The sequence below is a fragment of the Enhydra lutris genome, unplaced genomic scaffold, assembly GCF_002288905.1.
Source record: "Enhydra lutris kenyoni isolate GAN:26980312 unplaced genomic scaffold, ASM228890v2 scaffoldscaffold49, whole genome shotgun sequence".
Classification (NCBI taxonomy): domain Eukaryota; kingdom Metazoa; phylum Chordata; class Mammalia; order Carnivora; family Mustelidae; genus Enhydra; species Enhydra lutris.
Genome location: NW_019154133.1, coordinates 2,735,669 through 2,757,524, shown reverse-complemented (window position 1 = coordinate 2,757,524; position 21,856 = coordinate 2,735,669). Strand labels below are relative to the sequence as shown.

The following is a 21,856-nucleotide window of genomic DNA, read 5'->3' as shown; positions in this document are numbered from 1 at the left end:
AACTCATTAACTATATAAAAGAAAGGAAAGGAGAAAAAGGTAAATAAAAGGCACAAAATAAAATGGCAGAAATAAATACATATATATTGGTAATTACTGGATACATCACAATAAACTTGCCATTTAAAAAACAGATTCTTCTGTTTGTATCAAAAACCAAAAATACCTCTATGATGCTGACAAGAAACGCACTTTCTTTTTTTTTTTTTTAAGATTATTTATTTATTTGAGAAAGAGAGAGAGAGAGAGGGAGAGTACAGAGGGAGAAGCAGACTCCCCGCTGATTAGAGAGTCTAACATGGGACTCAATCCCAGGACCCAGATATCATGACCTGAGCCGAAGGCAGACTCTTAACCGACTGAACTATCCAGGTGCCCCAAGAAACACATTTTAGATATAAAGATAGAAAAATACTTATCAGGCAACAGGCAAATCTGCTCTTTCTTCCCTACAAAAAGTGTAGCTTTATTAATCTCAGAGCAATACGTTTCAAGTGGTAAACATTAGGCACAAAAAGAATCACTACCTGATAATAAAAGGAATGATTCATTAGGGATATTTCAACTACAGAATTCCAAAAAAATTTTTTTAACAACCAACCATTATGAGTGAATTCAATATACTACTTTTGGTTATTAAAGATACGTTAAGAGATTTTTAAAAATCAGAGAAAATGCCTTACATCAATGTATTTTAAAATCTGTATGAATTGCCCAATTTTCTTAAAATACACCAAAATTGAGCCCTAAAAAAACCACACAATCTGAATAAACGGTATTCATTAAAGAAACGTAATCAGTTGTTAAAAATCTACCCATACAACTACTAAACAAACTAAAGAAAATATCAGACTCAGGTTTTCCTACAGGTGAAACACAGAATCATTTCCTTTAAAGTTAGAAACAGAGGAAAAGGATGTTTGTCATAACTGCTTCTATTTACTCTAAAGCTCCCAGGTAGCACAAAAAATTATGAAAATAGAATGAAAAGTATTAAGGATTAAAACAGAAAAATTTTAACTGTAGTATTTCAGGGGATATGATTACCTATACAGAAAATTTAAAAGGATCTACAAACTAATGATAGATTTCACCAAAGTATAACATATAAAATATACAGAAAACAACAATACAACAGTAATAAATTAGAATATAGTAGGGGTGCCTGGGTGGCTCAGTTGTTGATGGTCTGCCTTTGGCTCAAGTCATGATCCTGCAGTCCTGGATGGAGCCCCCCCCCGGGCTCCCTGCTCAGTGGGGATGCTGTTTCTCTCTCTGCCTGCTGCTCCCCTTCTTGGGTGCTCTCTCTCTCTATCAAATAAATAAAATCTTTAACAAATAATAAAAATACCAATTATGATTAAAAAAACCCCCCAAATAATAAATTCTACAGCTTTCCCTACAAGTTTTAGGAAAAAATTTAAACTTTAAAAAAAAAAAAAGATTTTATTTATTTATTTGACAGACAGATCACAAGTAAGCAGAGAGGCAGGCAGAGAAAGAGAGGGGAGGAAGCAGGCTCACTGCTGAGCAGAGAGCCAGATGCGGGGCTTGATCCCAGGACCCTGAGATCATGACCCGAGCCGAAGGCAGAGGCTTTAACCCACTGAGCCACCCAGATGTCCCAAGGAAAAAATTTAACCTTTATTGAAGGCTTTTAAACAAGACTTAAAGCAATGATCTTATTGATAGGAAGACTGAATTCTATAATGACTCGGCTCTTCAAAATTAATCAACAAATGTACAATAATTCCAAACAAAATGCCCCAAGGATCTTTTATGAAACTCACAAGTTGGTTCTAAAATTCATACAGAAAAGCAAATAGTCAATTTTGAAGAAGAACAAGGAAGGGAAATCTTGTCTTGCCAGTTACAAAAATTATAAAGCCACAGTAATTAATTATCACAGTAAGGACTCAATAAAGAAATAGAATAATTATTATAATGTAAAAGCAAATAGAAATGCTGGAGTTGAAAAGCACAATAGCTGAAGTGAAAAATTAACAAGAGGAGTTCAATGGCAGATTTCAAATGACAGAAAAATGAGTCAGTGAGCTTGAACATAGATCAACAGAAATTATTCAGCCTGAAGAACAGAGGAAAAATGATTGGAAATAAAGTGAACAACACTTCAGAAACACGTAATACAATGAGAAGTATACAAATATATGGCTAATGGGAATCCCAGAAGGAGAAGGGTAAGAGGAAAGGACTGAAAAATTATTTGAAGAAATAATGGCCAACCACTTCCTAAGTCTGATGTAGAGCACTAATCTACTAAATCCAAGAAGCTCAATGAAGCCAAATTTTGATAAACACCTTGATATATCATAATAAAACTGCTGAAAGTCAAAGGAAAAAAATCTTGAAAGTAGCAAGGGCAGAATGGCTCATCATGTCCATGAGAATATAATTAAAGGCTGATTTTTCATCAGAAACAATGGAAGCCAGAAAACAAAGGAATGACACAAAGTAGTAAAAGAAAAAAAACCATCAATAAAATTATCCTTCATAATGAACTTTCCCAAATAAACAAAGGCTGAGAATTTGTTGCCATCAGACCTGCCTTACAAAAAGTACTAAGGGAAGGAAGGCCTTGAAGCTGAAAGAATGTGATACTAGATGATAATACCAATCCACAGCAAGGAATGAATTCTATAATGACTTTGCTCTTCAAAATTAATCAATAAATGTACAATAATTCCAAACAAAATACCAGAGGGCTGGAAATAGTAAATATATGGACAAATATAAAAGTTTGTAACATATTTTTCTCATTTCTTCTCTTAATTTCTTTGTAAGAGAAAAGACTATATAAAGAAATAATTATTATACTGGTTTTATGACACACAGATTTAAAATATGTAATAAAAAATAAGGGTGTCTGACTGGTTCAGTCAGTGGTGCATGTGACTCTTAACCTCAGGGTTGTGAGTTTGAGCCCCATGTTGGGCATAGAGCTTACTTAAAAAAAAAAAAAAATGTAATTATAGTAATATCAAGGAGAGGGGACAAAAAGATGTACTGGAACTAAGTTTATGATTCCCTGAAATTAACTATTTCTCTGAAGTAGACTGTTAAGATGTATACTGTAATACCAAGAACAACCGTTAAAAAATAAAAAAGTAAAAATTTCTATAGAGGAATCAAACTGGCATATAAAAGATGTGTATTTCACATAATAGTAGGCAGTAAGGATGAAGAAGACCAAAACAGATGAGACAGATAAAAAAATAAATTGCAAATGGCAGATGTAAAAGGTAAAGATGTCAGATTAAACAAAAGACCAAAACCCAACTATATGTTATATTGTTATATACAAGAGACAGACCTTAGATTGAAAGACACAAACTGAAAGCAAAAAAAAAAAAAAAAAAAAAATATAAATATAAAAAAAATATATATATATATATATATATATATATATATATACACACATATACACACACACACACTATGTAAACAGTAACCATAAAAAGCTGTAATAAACAAGACTGTATGGTACTGGCATAAGGATAGGTAACTGGGTTAATGGAAGAGAATTAAGAGTCCAGAAACAAAACCATTCCTTTATGTTTATTTGATTTTTGATAAAGGTACCAACACAAAAAGTGTACTGGCATAATTAGGTTATCTGTAGGAACTTAAAACCCTTATCTCATACGTTATATATATCTATCAGGTCAGAATGGATTATAGACTAAATGTAAGAAACTATACAACTTCTAGAAAAAAAATGGAGAAAACTTTTGTTGACCTGTATTAGGTGGAATTCTTTTTTTTTTTTTTAGATTTTATTTATTTATTTGACAGAGAGAGATCACAAGTAGGCAGAGAGGCAGGCAGAGAGAGAGGAAGGGAAACAGGCTTCCTGCTGAGCAGAGAGCCCGATGTGGGACTCAATCCCAGGACCCTGAGATCATGACCTGAGCCGAAGGCAGTGGCTTAACCCACTGAGCCACCCAGGCGCCCCGAATTCTTTTTTTTTTTAAAGTGGGTTCCACACCCAACATGGAACTTGAACTCATGACCTGAGATCAAGACTTGGATGCTCTACTGATTCAGACAGCCAGGCACCTCTGGGTAAAGAGTTCTTAATGACACAACATCATAAGCCATAAAGAAAAATGTGATAAAATAAACTTCATTAAAATTAAAGACATTAGTACTTCAAAAGACACCATTAAGAAGATGAAAAGACACATAGAGATCAGGAGAAAATATCTGCAAATCAGGTATCTGATAAAGGGACTTATATCCAAAATAAAGAAGTCTTATAACTCAATATAACAGCTAAACACACACAAAAAAGGCAAAAGACATAAATAGCCAATTCATGAAACATATAAATGGCTAAAAAACACAAGAAAAAGTGATCAACATATTAAAAAAAAAAGTGGCCAACATAAAAAATTAGGGAAATGCAAATTAAAACTATAGCACAATACCATTACATACCCACAATGGCTATACTCCAAAAGACAGATAAATCACATTTATGAGGACATGGATAAAGTGAAATTCTCATACACTTGTGGTGGGAAGGGAAAATGGTATAGCTACTTCAGAAAACAGCTTGTAAGTTTAAAAAGTTAAACATAATTTGCCATATAAGCAAATGTTCCATTTCTAGGGCTCAATCCAAGAGAAATAAAGACAAATGTCCACACAAATCCTCTATGAGATTGTTCACAGCAGCATTATTCAAATAGCACATAACTGGAAACTATTCAAATGTCCAACTGGTGACTGAATAAAAGAAGTGTGGTATATGCAAACAATGAAAAACCATTCAGCAACAAAAAGTATTGCTTCTATATTTATAGAATATGAATGGTTGACCCTCAAAAACATGATGCTAAGTGAAAGAAAGTAGATGTAAAGATTATATAATGTATACTATGTTATGCATACTGTATTTGTAAAATATTATGTATACTGAACACTGATCACAAACACACACACACGCACAAAATGTGACTCTATTTATAGAAAATAACCAGAAAAGGCCAATTTGTAGAAACTGAAAGCAGACCAGTAGTTGTCTGGTGCTGGGAATGTTGGACTGATCGCAAAATGTCTGGCAGGAATTTTTTTCAAGGTAATGGGAACTTCTAAAACTGAATTATGGTGATGGTAGCACAGTTCTATAAATTTACTAATTGTTAAATTGTACTTTTACAATGGAACAGTAAATAGCTAATTTTATGGATGAAATTTTTACTTCAATAAGGCTGTTTCCAAAAAGCTATGGCATTTACTCTAATACAAAGAACAGATTCAGTTTAACTGAAAACATTACAAATCTATCAATTAAATCTGTTCCATTTAAATGCAATTGAACATTTGGGGGTGGGGGCAAACTTGCATAAAATCCTCCCTATTATTACCAAATCTGTTTTGTGAATCTAGCCAACTGCTTCAAGAAATAGGCCACTCTAACACGTCAATTAGCGTAATTTGAGGAGCATCAAGCTTGAGTTGAATTGATAACAAGACAATAACATCTACTTCTGAAGGTAAGTTTTAATTGATTTTAATTGTAGGCTCTTTACTTTGATATTTAGATGGGAGAAAACTCAGCACAGAAATAGCGTTTTTAAATGTAGTAAAATAAATTTCCAGATGATTTTTTTTTCCAAACAGTAAAAGGAGAAAAAAAACTAAGATTTAATTTTAGAGCTTCACTGATGGCATGGCATGTATGAACTTTTATTTTTTCACTAAACTAGGTTCATGTATTTCAATTAAAGACATCTTTGACTCAAACATTAAAAGTTTTCTGTATAAAACGATGATGGTCGGAAATTATAATATTTTGCTGTTTGCTATTCCATTCAGGAAACAATGTAGTTATTGTACTGAATCATTTGTTCCCCTTTCCATGTGATACATAATACGGCACTTACCCTGCTTTCTTCTAGGCTATCAAATGGACCTGGTGGATCATCCAGACAAAGAAATTCTCTCACTGCAAGGCTTTTCAGAGGAAAAAAAATAAGCTGGGGTACAAATAAGTTTACAAAAAACAGAAAGCAAAAGTTACTTTGAAGCTATACAGTGTTTTAAGCAAGTTGGTTTTGTGGATATACCAAAAGCAGCAAGTTGGTTATGTGTTTTCACACAACCAAATACAAATATAAAATCTATAGAAGACGCAAAGATTTTAAGCCATTTTCTAAGATCTTAGGAACACAGAGATTGTAAATCCATGCTACATAAAAACTGCAGGACAGGGGCACCTGGGTGGCTCAGTGGGTCCTCTGCCTTCTACTCAGGTCATGATCCCAGGGTCCTGGGATAGAGCCCCCACCGCCGCCCCCCCTAATCGGGTGCTCTGCTCAGTGGGGACCCTGCTTCCTCCTCTCTCTGCCTGCCTCTCCACCTACTTGTGATCTTTGTCTGTCAAATAAATAAATAAAATCTTTAAAAAAGAAACCAAAAAAACCCCCCAAAACCTGCAGGACATAAAACATAAGTCAGAATAATGGTATAGGAGACCAACCTAAATGATGAGTAGAAACAGGATTACTTCCAAAATTATTAATTTAAACTATTCTAAAAATGTCATTATCCTATTATGCAGAAATACAATTTCTAATTTATACTTCATTTGTTTTATTGTCAGGAGATGCTTTTAAAGTAACAGAAAAGTATTTTCTCTGAAACAAGTTAAAGATTTTTTGCAATCATGTTTATTACATAATTTACTTATTTTCCCTAAAAAGTTTAAGAGAAAAAAATGCTGAACAACTCATTTCTGAACTACTATAAATTTTGAAATAATGAAATACAGTTGACCCTTCAACCACACAGGGGTTAGGGGTGCTGACCCCCTTTGCAGCTGAAAATCTGCATATAACTTTTAACTCTCCAAAAAGTTAGCTTCTAATAGCCTACTGTTGACTGGAAGCCTTCTCCATAACAAAAATGGTCAATTAATACATATATTGTATGTTCTATTATATACTTCATTTTTACAATAAAGTAAGCTAATGTTTTTAGCAAATCATAAGGAAAATACATTCATAATACTATGCTGTATAAAGTATGTGTATAAGAGGATCTTAGGCAGTTCAAACCTGTGCTGTTCAAGTGGCAACTATAATAGGGCATTGTCATCTTTCTCAATTATCAGAAATAGGTTAAAATAGTAGAAAATTTAACTTCCTTGTTACAAAAATACTCACTTTTCTAAAAGCAATTTTGGATGGAGAGGCAACTCTGTTTGCATGTTAAAACGTATATGGAGACTTAAAACTTTTAGGTATAAAAGGATAAAAATATGATTATCTTGAGGTTCTGTATAGATGTCAACCTATGCTGAAAAGGGAATGGTACATTGGGGTTTTTATATTGGGTCAGATGGGTTGATGATGATAGTGGATGGTCATGAAGAGACAAATGGAATATACAGGGAAACCTTTCCAAAAGTAAAAATAATGTGAATTAATATAGAGAAATGTGTTAAGAAATTAATCCAGAAGATCGCAAAGACAGAACAAAGAGAACTGAATCTGTGGACAATAAAATCTTGACAATACAGGTAATAAAGAACATAAATTCAAGGAAACAGAAAAAACCTGAGTATTCATAGTCATGAAATAATAGAGATGGAAAGGATCTTAAATGTGATCTAGTTGATTTTTAAAAAATGTGATCCATATTGTGCTTTTTATCCTTTTCATGTGTTCAGCAAGAGTATACCTGAACACCTCCAGGAATAGGGAGTGTTTCACCTCTTAGAATAAACCATCTTATGTTTGAAAAATACTGAAAATTATACAGAATTATTTCTTCTACTGAGCTGAAATTTTTCTTCATGCAGCTTCTACTCAAGAATCAGTTCTGCTTTTGAGCCATTCAGGGCAAATCTAAGTCCTCTTTCACATGATAACCCTAAAAGCACATTTTAAGTGTTATATTTCCTCTAAACTTATATTCCGCCCAAAGCAATACTAATACATTAATATTCTCTTTTCTTTCATCCTGTAACAAAATTTATTGCATACTTAAAGCCTACATGGGTCTGCACTCATGGAGCCAACATTTTCCCCCCAGTTTTACTGAGGTAAAACTGACAGTTAAAAATTGTATGTATATTTAAGGTGTACAACTTGATTCAAGTATACATTGCAAAATGTGAACTACAATCAGGCTAATTAACATATCTATCACCCCACATAGTTAACATTTCTAATATTTTTAAAGTACATTTCACAACAGGGCTTTCATATATCCTATTTCATTTGATTTTCACAATAATCATGTGAGGTGAAGACAGGCATTCCATTTCCATTTTACAAATGATACCAAAGTTCAGAGAGTTAAAATGACCCATACGACGTTACAAGTGGTAGAAAAAGACCTTGAATATGTCTTCTGAGTCAGAATATGTACCTTTTTCTACCTTTAAATTCTTTTCTGTTATATTTTGGTTCATTTGGATCCTTTCCTCTTGTTGGTCACTTCCCTCAGAAAACATTCAACTTGTCTATCTCCTTTAATCAAGGCCTCTAAAATATTGCAGTAGGTCTAAGAGCACAGAGAAGAACAGACCACACATTTTTTTGGTTTAGCTATTATATTTCTATCCACCCATTATTAGAGAACCAACTATTAGGCAAAAAATGAGCCAGAGGAAATAAACTGATTTTGGGACTGAGAGGTCAGAAGTATGGATGAAACCCTGAGAACAGCCTTTAAGATTGATATGGAAAGTGCACAGAAGTTTATAGAAGGGTCTTTTTTTCTTTTTAATACTTCAAGTGTATGATAACCCAATGTGAGACACTGTTTTCTTATAGGTTTATACCCAGACTTCCTCATTCTTTAGTAACATTTTTATGTTTGCAAATTACCTAATTATTGAAATGTTGCTGCTAGTAAAGAAAAAGTAGTTAAGGGAATATATGTATCTCTTTTTATATCTTTGACTTATAGTAGAAATTAACTCAAGATCAACAGTGATATTGACAATGTACCCAGCCGTAGGAATCTTTTTTGGAAGGGCTTTTCTATTTCATTCGCCTTCCCTAAACATCTTTATGATCTATACTACTGCCTCATGACCTATTTATTTTATATTATACTTCAGTAAAAAAAGAAAAATCTTTATGATCTATATAGCTCACTAGTGTGCTACTCAAATGAAATCCAATGGATTTTTTTCCAATATAGTTCACAGTCATATTCCATGCCCTACCTTCTTTAATCTGTAACATAAGAATGAAATTTGAAACTGGCTATACAACTCTGATTTATAAAATACTTTCTCAGGGGTTCACTACATTTCCTGTTTCAACAGTACTCAGGAGGCAGAGGAAGAGAGTCAGTATGCTCATACTATTCCCATAGGAGAGGGACACAAAAGAATCTCTGGGAGATGGTAGCATTTGAGAAAACAATTTCTTTCACAGACATTCTGATACCTTTTTTTCCCCTTCTAGAAAAGGAAAGCTTTACCCATGCTTGAGAACCACTGACTAGAGAACTTTATTTAGATTTGATAAATATTTGACTGCCTGTGTGTGCCATGGTTCTGCTCAGTGATTTCCTACATATTACCAATGTATAATTTATAAACAAATCAAGTGAATTAAAATAAAATATAAATACCAAAGACTATTATTATTAAATGGTCTATAAATTAAATAGAAATCTTTTTTTTTCCCAGAGAATTGAAATTTTTACTTTTTAAATTTTTTTTTAATTATTTTCAGTTAGCCACTGTATAGTACATCATTCGTTTTTGATGCGGTGTTCAATGATTCATTAGTTACATATAACACCCAGTGCACATCACAACAGGTGCCCTCCTTAATACCCACCACCCTGTTACCCCCAGAAGTCATTTTTTTTTTAAAGATTTTATTTATTTATTTGACAGAGAGAGAGAGAGAGAGAGACAGACGGTGAGGGAGGGAACACAAGCAAGGGGAGTGTGAGAGGGAGAAGCAGGCTTCCCGGAGTAGGGAGCCCAATGCGGGGCTTGATCCCAGGACCCTGGGATCATGCCCTCAGCTAAAGGCAGCTGCTTAACTGACTGAGACATCCAGGCGCCTCCTTAGAAGTCAGTTTTTAAGAAAAAGTCTTACTCTTTTTTCCTCCTTGTTCACCAATAGGTTCAATATAGCCCCCAATCTCTCCTCCATATTCAATCTTCAATACTTTTGGTTCCATTTGGCTATGATAATAAAGGTAAGAGAAACAGGATAAAAAGAGAAACCTATCTAAGAGAAAAATCCAACAATCTGGAATTAAAAGGTAAAGAAAGACTTTGTATCCTTCTATGCCCTTTATAACCTAGAATAGTTTTTAAGTGTGTTTGGGAAAATTCTATTTTAAAATTGAGATCAGTTGTTGACTTAGCTTGCCTGAAGATAAGGAGACCACAGATGGTATCCCTCAGCATTTTTTATTATCAGAGCAAATTTGACCTATAACTTTCTCTTCCTCTGATTCTCTAAAAAAGTTTTCTGTCAGAGTTCTACTGTATTTTCAAACTTAGAAAATGATTTCATCTGGTGAACTACCATCTTCTATTTATTATTATAGTTAAATCTTTTTCTTTCATAAATATGTATCTGTTTACGATGATTTTTTTAAACCAGTAATTTAATAGCTGAAAGTGCTCTTAATCTTGAAATGTGTATTTTAAAAGAAAAAAAAAACCCTTAAAACTAATGCCTACAATTCATTAAAAGGTCAGTCAAGAACTAAAAATATGAAAGAACTAAAAATACTAGATACCAGTTCTGTCAAAATCAAATTAAGCACAAAAAGGCTACTGCATGAAATCTCAAGGATTTCAGATAGAAATGTTTTATCAGTTAGTATTTCTCTTCAGGACACTCTACCAGCTAAAAGAAAATAACAGAAAATTGACATTAAACACAACCTGGAAGATAAGGACTCAGGGATCAAGGCTGGTGACAGTGAGGGTCACAATGGAGGTAGGCTTACTGGGTATGAGGCTGAAGGACTCACATTTAGAATCCTGTGGTGGAATACTGGGGTAGTGGGGAACCAGTTTAGATCCTGATTATCTCTTGCCTAATTACTAGTCCACTTTTGCCCCTATGCTCAGTTTTATTCCTTCTAATCCAGAGTACTTCAAAAACAAACATTTTATGTCAAACCCAGGTTAAAACTCATCTATGCTTCCTCTAGCAAGAGGGAACAAAGCCAAGATCTTTGTGTTGGCATAAAACACCTGCCTACATTACAGTTTTAACTGTTTTTCTTAACTGACACTTAAAAAAGTACATCTTCATAACTACTTCATGCCTCCATACCTTTACTCATGCTTGCTGCTATTAACCTGGCCCATCCTTTCCACCTCTATCTGGCTAATTTGTACTTATTCTTTGTGGCTCAGCTCATCTATTATCTCTTCATGGAATCTCTTCTGATTAGATCCCCTTTCCTACCCATGTTAGGTTCAGTTTTCTTTTTCCCCCAGAGAGAGAGAAAGCACATGCGCGTGTGCGCGAGGGAGCAGGTGTGTCAGTGGGCAGGTGCATGAACCGGTGTGTGAACTGGTGGTGAGGGGGAGAGAGAGAGAGAGAATCTCAAGCAGGGTCCATACCCAGCTCAATGCCTCATGTGGGGCTCGATCTAACGACTCTGAGATCATGACCTGAGCCAAAATCAGTCTCATAACCAACTGAACCACTCAGGTGTCCCTAAGTTCAATATTCTTCTATGTATTACCATGGCACCTTGAGGATTCCTTTCACAGCACTTATTACACTGTATTATTAGTATTGTCTGTTTATCAATATCAAGTATTGTTTGCTTCACCAAAAGGTAGATGATGTTTCTAGACTGCATAGACCTTATTCAAACCAATTAGTACACCATAGAGTAAGTATTCCACAAATAAAGACTTATTTATACAAATAATTAAGAGTTATACAATTAGAAAAAAATTTAATGCAACTGTTAAGAGCATCAGAACAAATTTATATCCACTGTTGGCAGATAAACACTCTACTACAATTCTCAAATTTGAGATGAATTTTACGTTTTAACAGATACTCCTAGTTTCACAAGAAGGTAAACTTTGGATAGCAATAAGACCAAAAGTCTTAAGAGTTAAAAAGTCAAAATCTGGTTGTTTCTGATGGTGTGACCTTAAGATTCATGAGGAAGCACAATGAAAAGAATACAATATGAGAAATTTAGAGTTGAAAGGGAACTTTTAGAAGCTACTTATATCAAATACCTCATTTTCCAATTGAAGACATTGATTAAAATCAGGTAAGTAACTGACTAAAATTATTTTACTATTGAGCTCCAAAAACTAAATTTTGCATAAGATCTCTGACACCCAATTTAATTAGATGAGAGTTTAGATGTATCTGAATACAAAATATTTGGCTTTATTGCATTTAAAAAAACTGTCCATAATTGAATGTTTACCAAACTAACATTAGTGGTGAAAATCACTTGACCAACCTTAGCAAAGTGTTGGTTCTCATGAGTTGGGACTATATGAGCTTTGCATATATAATTATAAAAAATACTAAGAGTAACTTCTCTTAATAATATCTTTATATATAAAATCAACTTAAATACATTAAAAAAGCTTCCTGTGAGAACATAGTTCAGGTTGAAAATGAATAAAAAAATAGTTTAAGCATTCTTGTTCCAGAATAACAGAATTACTGAATTTTACAACTAGAAGGGATCTAAGAAGTCATCTAATCCAATATATCCCATTTAATAATCCCCCTTTCAGTACCATCGATGCTTATCTAGCCTTTTTAAATACTTAAGGTAAAGAGAAACTCACTTTCTCAAAAAAAAAGCAGAGTATTTTTATATTTGATAGCCTGAAATGATATGTAATTCTTTCTTATCTGAACTGATAGGGTCTTCCTCTAATTTCTCACTACTATTTCTAGTTTTACATGTTAGTCTTGCTATTAAAAATGAGGTCCTTGGTTCAGCATTATCAGCATCGTCTAGAAACCTGTTAGAAATGCAGAATCTTCACTCCAGACCTGCTGATTCAGGGCTTCACTTTAACAAGATACACTACGGTTGGAGAAACACTATTTTAAATCTAAGTATCATCTGATTAATCTTTCTTCCCATCACAATTTTTCAAATATGTGAAAATGGCTATTTTATCGCCCAAGTACTTTTGCTTTTTATTTCTTTTTTAAAGATTTTATTTATTTATTTGAGAGAGAGACAGTGAGAGAGAGCATGAGCGAGGAGAAGGTCAGAGAGAGAAGCAGACTCCCAGCGGAGCCGGGAGCCCGATTCGGGACTCCAGGATCATGACCTGAGCCGAAGGCAGTCGTCCAACCAACTGAGCCACCCAGGCGTCCCTACTTTTGCTTTTTAAAGCCTAAATATTATCATTTTTTTCAACTGCTCCTTCCTGTAAATTCTTCTATACTTTTTTTTTAAACTATGAACTGCTGTTGATGCAAATCCATCCTGATTTTTTTTTAACACATACAGAATTTAAAACATGAATTTTTGTCACTGAAGTTCTTATAGATGGATGGTAATTTGAAAAAAAATTATGTAATTTAACGTCTCTATTTTAAAAGAATTAAAAAGAAGAAAAAAACTCGGTAAATCAGGATATTTGTGTAGTGTTTCTGAAAATAGAGAATAGTAAAATTTGCTGTGCTGATTAAATGATGCAATAATTTTGAAGTAGCAGAAGATAGTATAAACCAGTAAATAACTATATTTATAATTTATAAATAATTTATAAATAACTATATATGGTAAATAGCTACAACCAAATTGTGCAGAGTAAGACTTGTCCCCTCCATCTATCTTTAGATATCCTTCACCTTAACATGCTGCTGGCATAGGACCTGTGCCTTCTTGCTTCTGCATTTTGATACAGTACTCCCTTCTCATTTATAAGAGAGGGAATATAGGGAGGGAGTATTTACCTTCTCTTTGTTGGTCCAAATATCATTAGTTCTTTAAAATCCAGCTCAAATCACCCTCTAGGAAGCCTTCTCCAATTCTCCCAGTCAAAAGTTCTCTCTCTCTCTCTCTTCCTCCTCTGAAAGAGATCTAACTCTACTCACGATAGTTTTTTTGTGTGAATATTCCTCCTATTCAATTTTCTTGAATAAAGGATCAGTATCTAATACACCTTTGTGTACTATGGTACCTTATATATAGTTAAGACCTAAATAAATATTAATGGAACAGATAAAATTAATAATAAATCCTTTGATTTATTGAAATCTTGAAAATATTAAGTTTTTATTCTGTTTTCTTTGTATTTTCTAAATGCATCTGAAAATAATATTATTTTAAAACTTTCAGACCAACAATCCTTAGTATCCTTTCAGTTCTTACTTTTACTTCTGCTTTGTTACAATCAGAGAGGTTATAATATTAAGAGCTGCTGGTTGTGTAATGGCAAGCTCTTAGCCAACATGAATGTTAAGAACTGTGTTGTGAAGTGTTAAGGATATAAAAAAGGAAAGTGAAAGGACTGCAATTATAAATCTATAAAAAATTAATATCAAATAATCACCTGACCGTGTAAAGAAAGTAATTTTCCCATGCTGCCATTACAATTCTAAAAGGATGCTAATAGGTATATCAGCAGGTAACTTTAATTGATGTTTTAAGTAGTGATTCTTTTTCTTAAGATTTATTTATTCGAGAGAGAGAGTGAATGTGCACATGGAGGTGAGAGTCAGGGGGAGAGGGTGAGAGAGAGTCTCAAGTAGACTCTGTGCTGAGCATGGAGCCCAGAGGGGCGGGGGGCTTGATCTCACGACCCTGAGATCATGACCTGAGCTAAAACCAACTGAACCACCCAGGAGCTCCTAAGTACTGATTCTTAAATGTTTTATATTTTCATACAGATGTGTTGAGATTTTCTCTTTTCTCCCTTAGAAGAAATTCATAAATGGCTGCTTGGCAATCCTAGACCTCCTAGATATCTCCTAATTATTTGTTATTGGCTCATATTCATCTTTCTACCCATAATTTTAATTTAGCCTTCAATGTTCTCAAATTCTACTTCCTACAGTATTGCTTCATCATTGAAAAAGGACCAATCTTCCCCTTCTCTGAGTTCCTTCTACTTTAATAACCTGTGTCATACTAAGTGGACATTCATAAACTCCCTTATTTTGTTCATATGGAAGCCTAATTTCTTCAAATGAATTTTAAGACCAATGAGTACACCCTCAGTTTCTTTCATATCCTTCTTGGGTTGACAAAGAGCAAGTGCTTAAGATATAGATAAATAACTCGTCTTCCCCTCCCTGCACTCAAGCTTTAAACAAAAGCTTATTAAGAAGCTTTTTAAATTGTGAAATAAATAATGGTACACAAAACCCACAAAAAGGATAGTGGTTATCTCAGAATAAACAAGGCATAAATACTTCATTTTGAGTTCAATTTATCTAACAGTAATCCCTAAATGTTTGATGATGCAACATGACAAAAACAAGTAGGCAAATAGCGTGAGGAGCACTACATTCTTTAATGCAATACTTCTTAGAACTTTCAATACTCTAGGAATGTCAAATGAAATCTTTTCCAATTTATTTGGCTAAGAAATCTTTGTTTCTCTGAAACACCTATTTACAAGTTGAACAAGGCCATTACCACACTGTTCTAAAGTATGCAGTCTTGGGCGTGCCTGGGTGACTCAGCCAGTTGAGCATCCTGTTCCTGGTTTTGGCTCAGGTCATGATCTCATGGGTGGTAAGGTCAAACCTCATGTCCTGCTCCACACTTAGCAGGGAGTCTGCTTGGAGATTCTCTCCCTCTGCCCCTCCCAGCCTCAAATAAATATGTAAATCTTAAAAAAAAAAAAGTGTACAGTCTTAGTAACAACGGATCTCAAATGTCACTCGTATGTCTACCTTAGAGACAGAGATCTACTACCCATAATTTAAAAAAAAATAAGACAAAACTAAGATACACTTTCACTATTTAAAAAATCAAGATATCACAAAATCAGTTTATTAATGTGGTTTATATCATTTGATATTTCACTACATAAAAATAGAGTATAGTCATTTATAGAATAAAAATAATAATATTTTTAATACTAAGACATAAAGGTTTATAGAATAAAAGAGAAGAGAAGGGGATAAGATATGTACGTTGACTTTTTAGCTGTAAGTCTTCTTTTTGTATGGTTTAATATATATTTTCTTCAAACAGTTCTATGATTTTAGAGTTTGCTGGCTTTTATTCCTGCTTTATATGTCTGAATTAACACTAACCTTTTATTTCTTTTGAGCTGTAACAATTTTGGAAAGTAGGGAGTACCCATGTCCCTGACACCTAGAACACACAATCACTAAATTTTGTCATATTTGCTTCAAACTTGTTTGTTATAGATAATACAATAGCAAATATCCAGCCATTTGTTTAAGAGGTACTCTTATTGGGCACACACTTTGTGTTAGCACTGTGTTAAGTGCTACACACTGAATGGAGAGCAAAACCGCCACATGACCTACAACTACATATGTACCTTACAACCTGGTAGGAGAAACACAATCAAATAATCAGAGAAATAGTTACAAACTGAAATGCTGAGATTAAAGTACCAACCAGCCTTTCTCAGTTGGGATTCCATGAGAGAATTAGATGCTAAGGACAATGATTTGGGGACTATTTTCTGAATTCCCTTAAGACTGGCACATAGCTAGTACCATCCTAGAGTACAGGTGAGAAGTTAATTCACACATACAATAGGTATCTCACTTAAGCCACTAAGATTTGTCTCTCAGAACCAGGTGAGAAGGACTGGTACAGATTCTAGAAAGAACTGATCTTTGGTGATGGTGGTGGTGGTGATGGTAAGTGAGGGAGTGGTCAGAAAAGCCTAAGGAAGTGAAGTCTTTAACTGAAATCTGAAGGATATATAGGCATTAACTAGGCCAGGGCTGGGTGGGGTAGTAGTATGAAACACTGTCTTCCCAAGGAACAACATATTTGAAGGTCCTAAGGGGCGAAGGAGCAAGGTGATTCTGGAGAATTAAAAGACCAATACAGCAGAAGTACAGAGAACAAGGTCAGGGAGGAATAATAAAATATGAAGTTGGAGAGATAGGCAGGTAGGCAGGGACCAGAAAAAATGACTTCAACTGCATTAAAAAAGATCACTGTGGCTCCAATAGACTACAGAAAGAAGAGTATATGAGGAGGACTTGAGGGAAACCTTCTGCAGTAATTCAGGTAAGAGATAACTGCTTAGACTAGGGTGGTAATGGCAGGAATGGAAAAAAGTAGACAGATTTGAGTGATATTTAAAATGTAAAGGAAAGGATAAGGATAGACAGGGTTGTGTCTAGGATGACTCCCAGGTTATGGGTAAATGATGCTGCTGAACACTGGGGAAAGTCTGGAGAGTAAGTTTTTACCTGGGTTTGATGCCACTTTAAGATATCTGAAGGAGATGTCAAAGAGGCAAATGCATGTATGAATCTGGAATTAAGAGAAGGGGTTTAGCTTGTAGTTCCTTTCATAGAGGAAAATGAGGGGGACTGGCAGAGATCTCAAGCAGTAGCCATCACGCTTGGGAAGCACACATTAGAAAACAAGATGTATATGCATGGCACATGTGTTATGTATAACACAAGGTGATATACATAAAAGAAAGACAGGAAAAAAGGGAGAAAAAGTGAGAAAGGATGGTTGCCTTGTTTTTCATCCTTGTGTGAAAAACTGCTTATGTGAAAAAGATAGTTATAGACATAGGCAGTTAAACAATATGCTATCACTGCTTTGTAAATGCTCTCTACTTATATCAAAATACTTATAATTTATCTGATAATGTAAATTCCAAAATCAGACACCCAATTGATAATAAATCATAAAGCAATTTTCTTATAAATATTTTCAGAAGCAAAAAACCATACAGATCCTTTATCTCCCCTTTAATGGTTTTTATTTTCACAATTTACCCTCTATATACCTTAACCCAACTTCACAACCTTCATCATTTTGCATTATTTTGGAGAAATGTGAGAACACTACCTTCAAAATTATATAATGTTATATTAACGAAAAATCTAATATGTGGGCCACTTTGTTTAAATAATTGTTAAAATACTAAATACTGGGGGGCCTGGGTGGCTCAGTGGGTTAAGCCTCTGCCTTCGGCTCAGGTCATGATCCCAGGATCCTGGGATCAAGCCCCACCTCGGGCTCTTTGCCCAGCAGGAAGCCTGCTTCCTCCTCTCTCTCTGCCTGTCTCTCTGCCTACTTGTGATCTGTCAAATAAATAAATAAAATCTTAAAAAAATACTAAATACTAAAATCAAGTTTATAGTTGCATGGCTGAGCATATGGTACACTGAATTTTTAACTTAAAAAAATTTTCAAAAGAGTATATACATTTATTTGAGAGAGCAAGCGAGAGAGCATAAGCATGCATGGGGAGAGGGGCACAGAGAAGAGCAGAGGGAGAGGGATAAGCAGACTCCTCACCGCGCAGGGAGCCAACATGGGTCTTGATCCCAAGACTGGGAGATCACGACCTGAGCCGAAGGCAGACGTTTAACCAACTGAGCCACCCAGGAGCCCCTAATTTTTTTTTTACATTGAAAAATTTTTAACTTTGCTGATTTTTTAAAAAGGTTAATACAAATCAAATGCCAAATAAAATTCTTATGGGTAAAAAGCAAGAAAATTCCAAGTAGTACCTTATTAAAGAGGACAAGTAATTATATTCCTACCCCATATTTTTATGCTTGAATAACTATGGTTCTATATTTATTCTTTAATTTAAACAAGTTGTTTCAGTTTGTTACATACCAGTTAGCAATGTCTTTGTGAGCCACTAAATTCTGAAGAAATGCTTGTAATCCTAGTTGTCTATCTTCTAAAAAGTCAGCATTATAATTATCTTTGAACCAGCGTTTCGGTGGAAGTGCTAATCGAAAGCCTGGAAACATCTCTTTTAACTGAAAAAGAAGAAAAAAGAAAATACAATGTTCAACTCAATCATATCAATTCTATAAAATCTATCCTGTTAACTACATGAACTTGTTCATGAAATAAGCTTAAAATAAATAATTAAATTCAGCTAAGCTTTTTATAACCTCAATTGTTTTACTTGTTGATTTCTATCAGTTGTATATACATAGGCGTTATAGTTGCTCCATACCCTTGCCAACACTTGACACTGTCCATCCTTTCAATGTTAGCCAATCTAATGGGTATGTAGTAGTATTTCACTGTGGCTTCAATATGCATTTCTCTGTTGACGCATGATGTTAACTATTTTCTTATGGGCTTTTTTTGGATCTGCATATCTTTGGTGAATTATCCATTCAACTCTTCCAACCCCTCCACTTAAAAAAAATTGGCTTATCTATTTATTATTAAGCTGCAACAGTTCTTTATATATTCTGGATACAAGTCCTCTGTCAGATATGAATACAACAAAGATTTTCTCCCAGACTGTGGTTTGACTTTTATACACATTTTTTGATTCTTGCAACTAAAACCAGGTGATAGGTAGAGCTCTTTCTGGTACCTAGAACACTGACATAGGTATTTATTAATTTTAAAGTGCCCAACTTGGAATATGTAGGAGATATTTGCTAACTTAAATTACTACTAACAACTTTCTTTAAAAGCTTAAGAGTTATCTAAATCCCAACTTGCCGAAGATAAGAAATATTATAGTAATATTAAGACGAGTCTACAGAGGTAAAGAGAAGTAAACATTAATTAATAACTAAGCCCTGAAAAGAAAAATAGCAAGTCATAAAGGATTAAAATAGCTCTAGGGGCGCCTGGGTGGCTCAGTGTGTTAAAGCCTCTGCCTTTGGCTCAGGTCGTGACCCGAGGGTCCTGGGATCCAGCCCTGCATCGGGCTCTCTGCTCAGCAGGGAGCCTGCTTCCCTTCCTCTCTCTGCCTGCCTCTCTGCCTACTTGTGATCTCTGTCTGTCAGATAAATAAATAAAATCTTAAAAAAAAAAAGCTCTAAATTGAAACTGTTAGAAATTAGTCTTCATGAATAAAAACTGTAACAATTTCATAAGCAAGAATTCCACTTAAGTATATGGTAACTTCATAAATTACTTTGATCTTATTTAATTATTAAAAAAAGTCAATGGAAGTACAGAATTACAGGTTTTTAATTCATCAGTGTAATAATAAGAACTCAGGAACAGTAAATAAATTCATATTTAATGATGGAAATACATTACAAATAATACTTTAAGTATTTTGGCATGCTACAAAAAGTCATCTTGATAATACCTAAATAAATGATAAAATAGTTTAGCATTTTATATTTTACCTTTCATTCAAATTGAGGTTTTTCAAAATGGCATAAATTTTTTGGCAGCCAGGCAACTGCAAAATCACATAGATGGGGTTTCTTACCACCAAAAATCTTAAGAATATACTAACTTTAGAAGTTTTGAGGGTGAAGGTGGCAGATGGGAGAAAATAGGATCAAATTTCCTCTACTAAACACCAGTCAAAATTAGGGAGTGATTTCTGATTCAAGGACAGAATCCAAGGTTACTTAGCCTCTGAGAAACATCATAAACTACTTGTTTCTTTTGGAGAAATGCTCCTGGTTTCTAAAATACTGCCCCACTCACCTGCCTCAGTTGACTTCCCTCTAGCTCTGTGACCACCTCAGCTCTTTATTATATTCTTACTGCAATTTACTCAATCAATTCCCTATCAATTCCCCAGTTTAGGTTGGTTCTAATTTTTAACTATTAAAAACAAATTAAAATACAAAGAAAATAACAATGAATAAAACACAGTGAAAAGTGTCCTTAGAGCTAAATATTGTCTATATCCATGATTTCTTATTTTGGATAAATCCCAGAAATGTGATTATTATGTCAAAATTATGCACAACTTTAGGAAGCTGTGTACCCTAGGAAGATTCCAACAATGGAAAATACCACTTCAGGGGCGCCTGGGTGGCTCAGTGGGTTAAAGCCACTGCCTTCGGCTCAGGTCATGATCCCAGGGTCCTGGGATCGAGCCCCGCATCGGGCTCTCTGCTCAGCAGGGAGCCTGCTTCCCTTCCTCTCTCTCTCTGCCTGCCTCTCTGCCTACTTGTGATCTCTGTCAAATAAATAAATAAAATCTTAAAAAACAAAAAACAAAAAAAAAAAAGAAAATACCACTTCAATGTCTGTTAACTTGATGGGTGCAAAATAGTTTCTTAATTTTCCTTTGAGTCCTTGTGATACCAAATGTTTTCCGAATTTACTGGTCATTTATATTTCTTCTGTGGTTTGCCTTGTTCACATCATTTGTAATATTTTCTACTTTTGAGTTTACTCTGTAATTTATTTTAAGAGCTTTTAATATATCGACTTTTTGAAAATGTTTTTTTTTTTAAGATTTTTATTTATTCATTTGACAGAGAGTGATCACAAGTAGGCAGAGAGGTAGGCAGAGAGAGAGAAGGGGGGAAGCAGGCTCCCTGCTGAGCAGAGAGCCTGATGCGGGACTTGATCCCAGGACCCTGAGATCATGACCTGAGCCAAAGGCAGAGGCTTAACCCACTGAGCCACCCAGGCGTCCCAATATATTGATTTTTTTTTAAATTGAAATAAAATTTCTGTAAAATAAAATTTATTTATTTTAATATATTGAGGATTTTTATTATTATTCTTTGTTTCATATGTGCAGTAAGCAGAATTCTAGATGGCCCCATGATCTTTGTCCCTGGTATTGCTTCTGTGATTTTGTTTTATCGCAAAAAAGAGATTATGCAGATGTAATTAGGATTACTTTTCATTTGGCTTTAAGATAGGGAGATTATCGGGGCGCCTGGGTGGCTCAGTGGGTTAAAGCCTCTGCTTTCAGCTCAGGTCATGATTCCAGGGTCATGGGATCGAGCCC

The 21,856-nt window shown here is 34.4% G+C and overlaps 1 protein-coding gene across 1 annotated transcript in view; it reads right to left on the bottom strand.

Moving 5' to 3' along the window:
• The window catches only part of LOC111156809 (sorting nexin 16), a 40,837-nt gene that overhangs the window by 6,902 nt on the left and 12,079 nt on the right, over positions 1-21,856 (bottom strand). Inside the window, exons 4-5 of the mRNA XM_022517886.1 lie at positions 18,784-18,932; positions 5,910-5,979 (exon numbers count right to left, since the gene is read on the bottom strand). Of these exons, the coding sequence (XP_022373594.1) occupies positions 5,910-5,979; positions 18,784-18,932 (219 nt within the window). The remainder of the gene's footprint in view (positions 1-5,909; positions 5,980-18,783; positions 18,933-21,856) is intronic.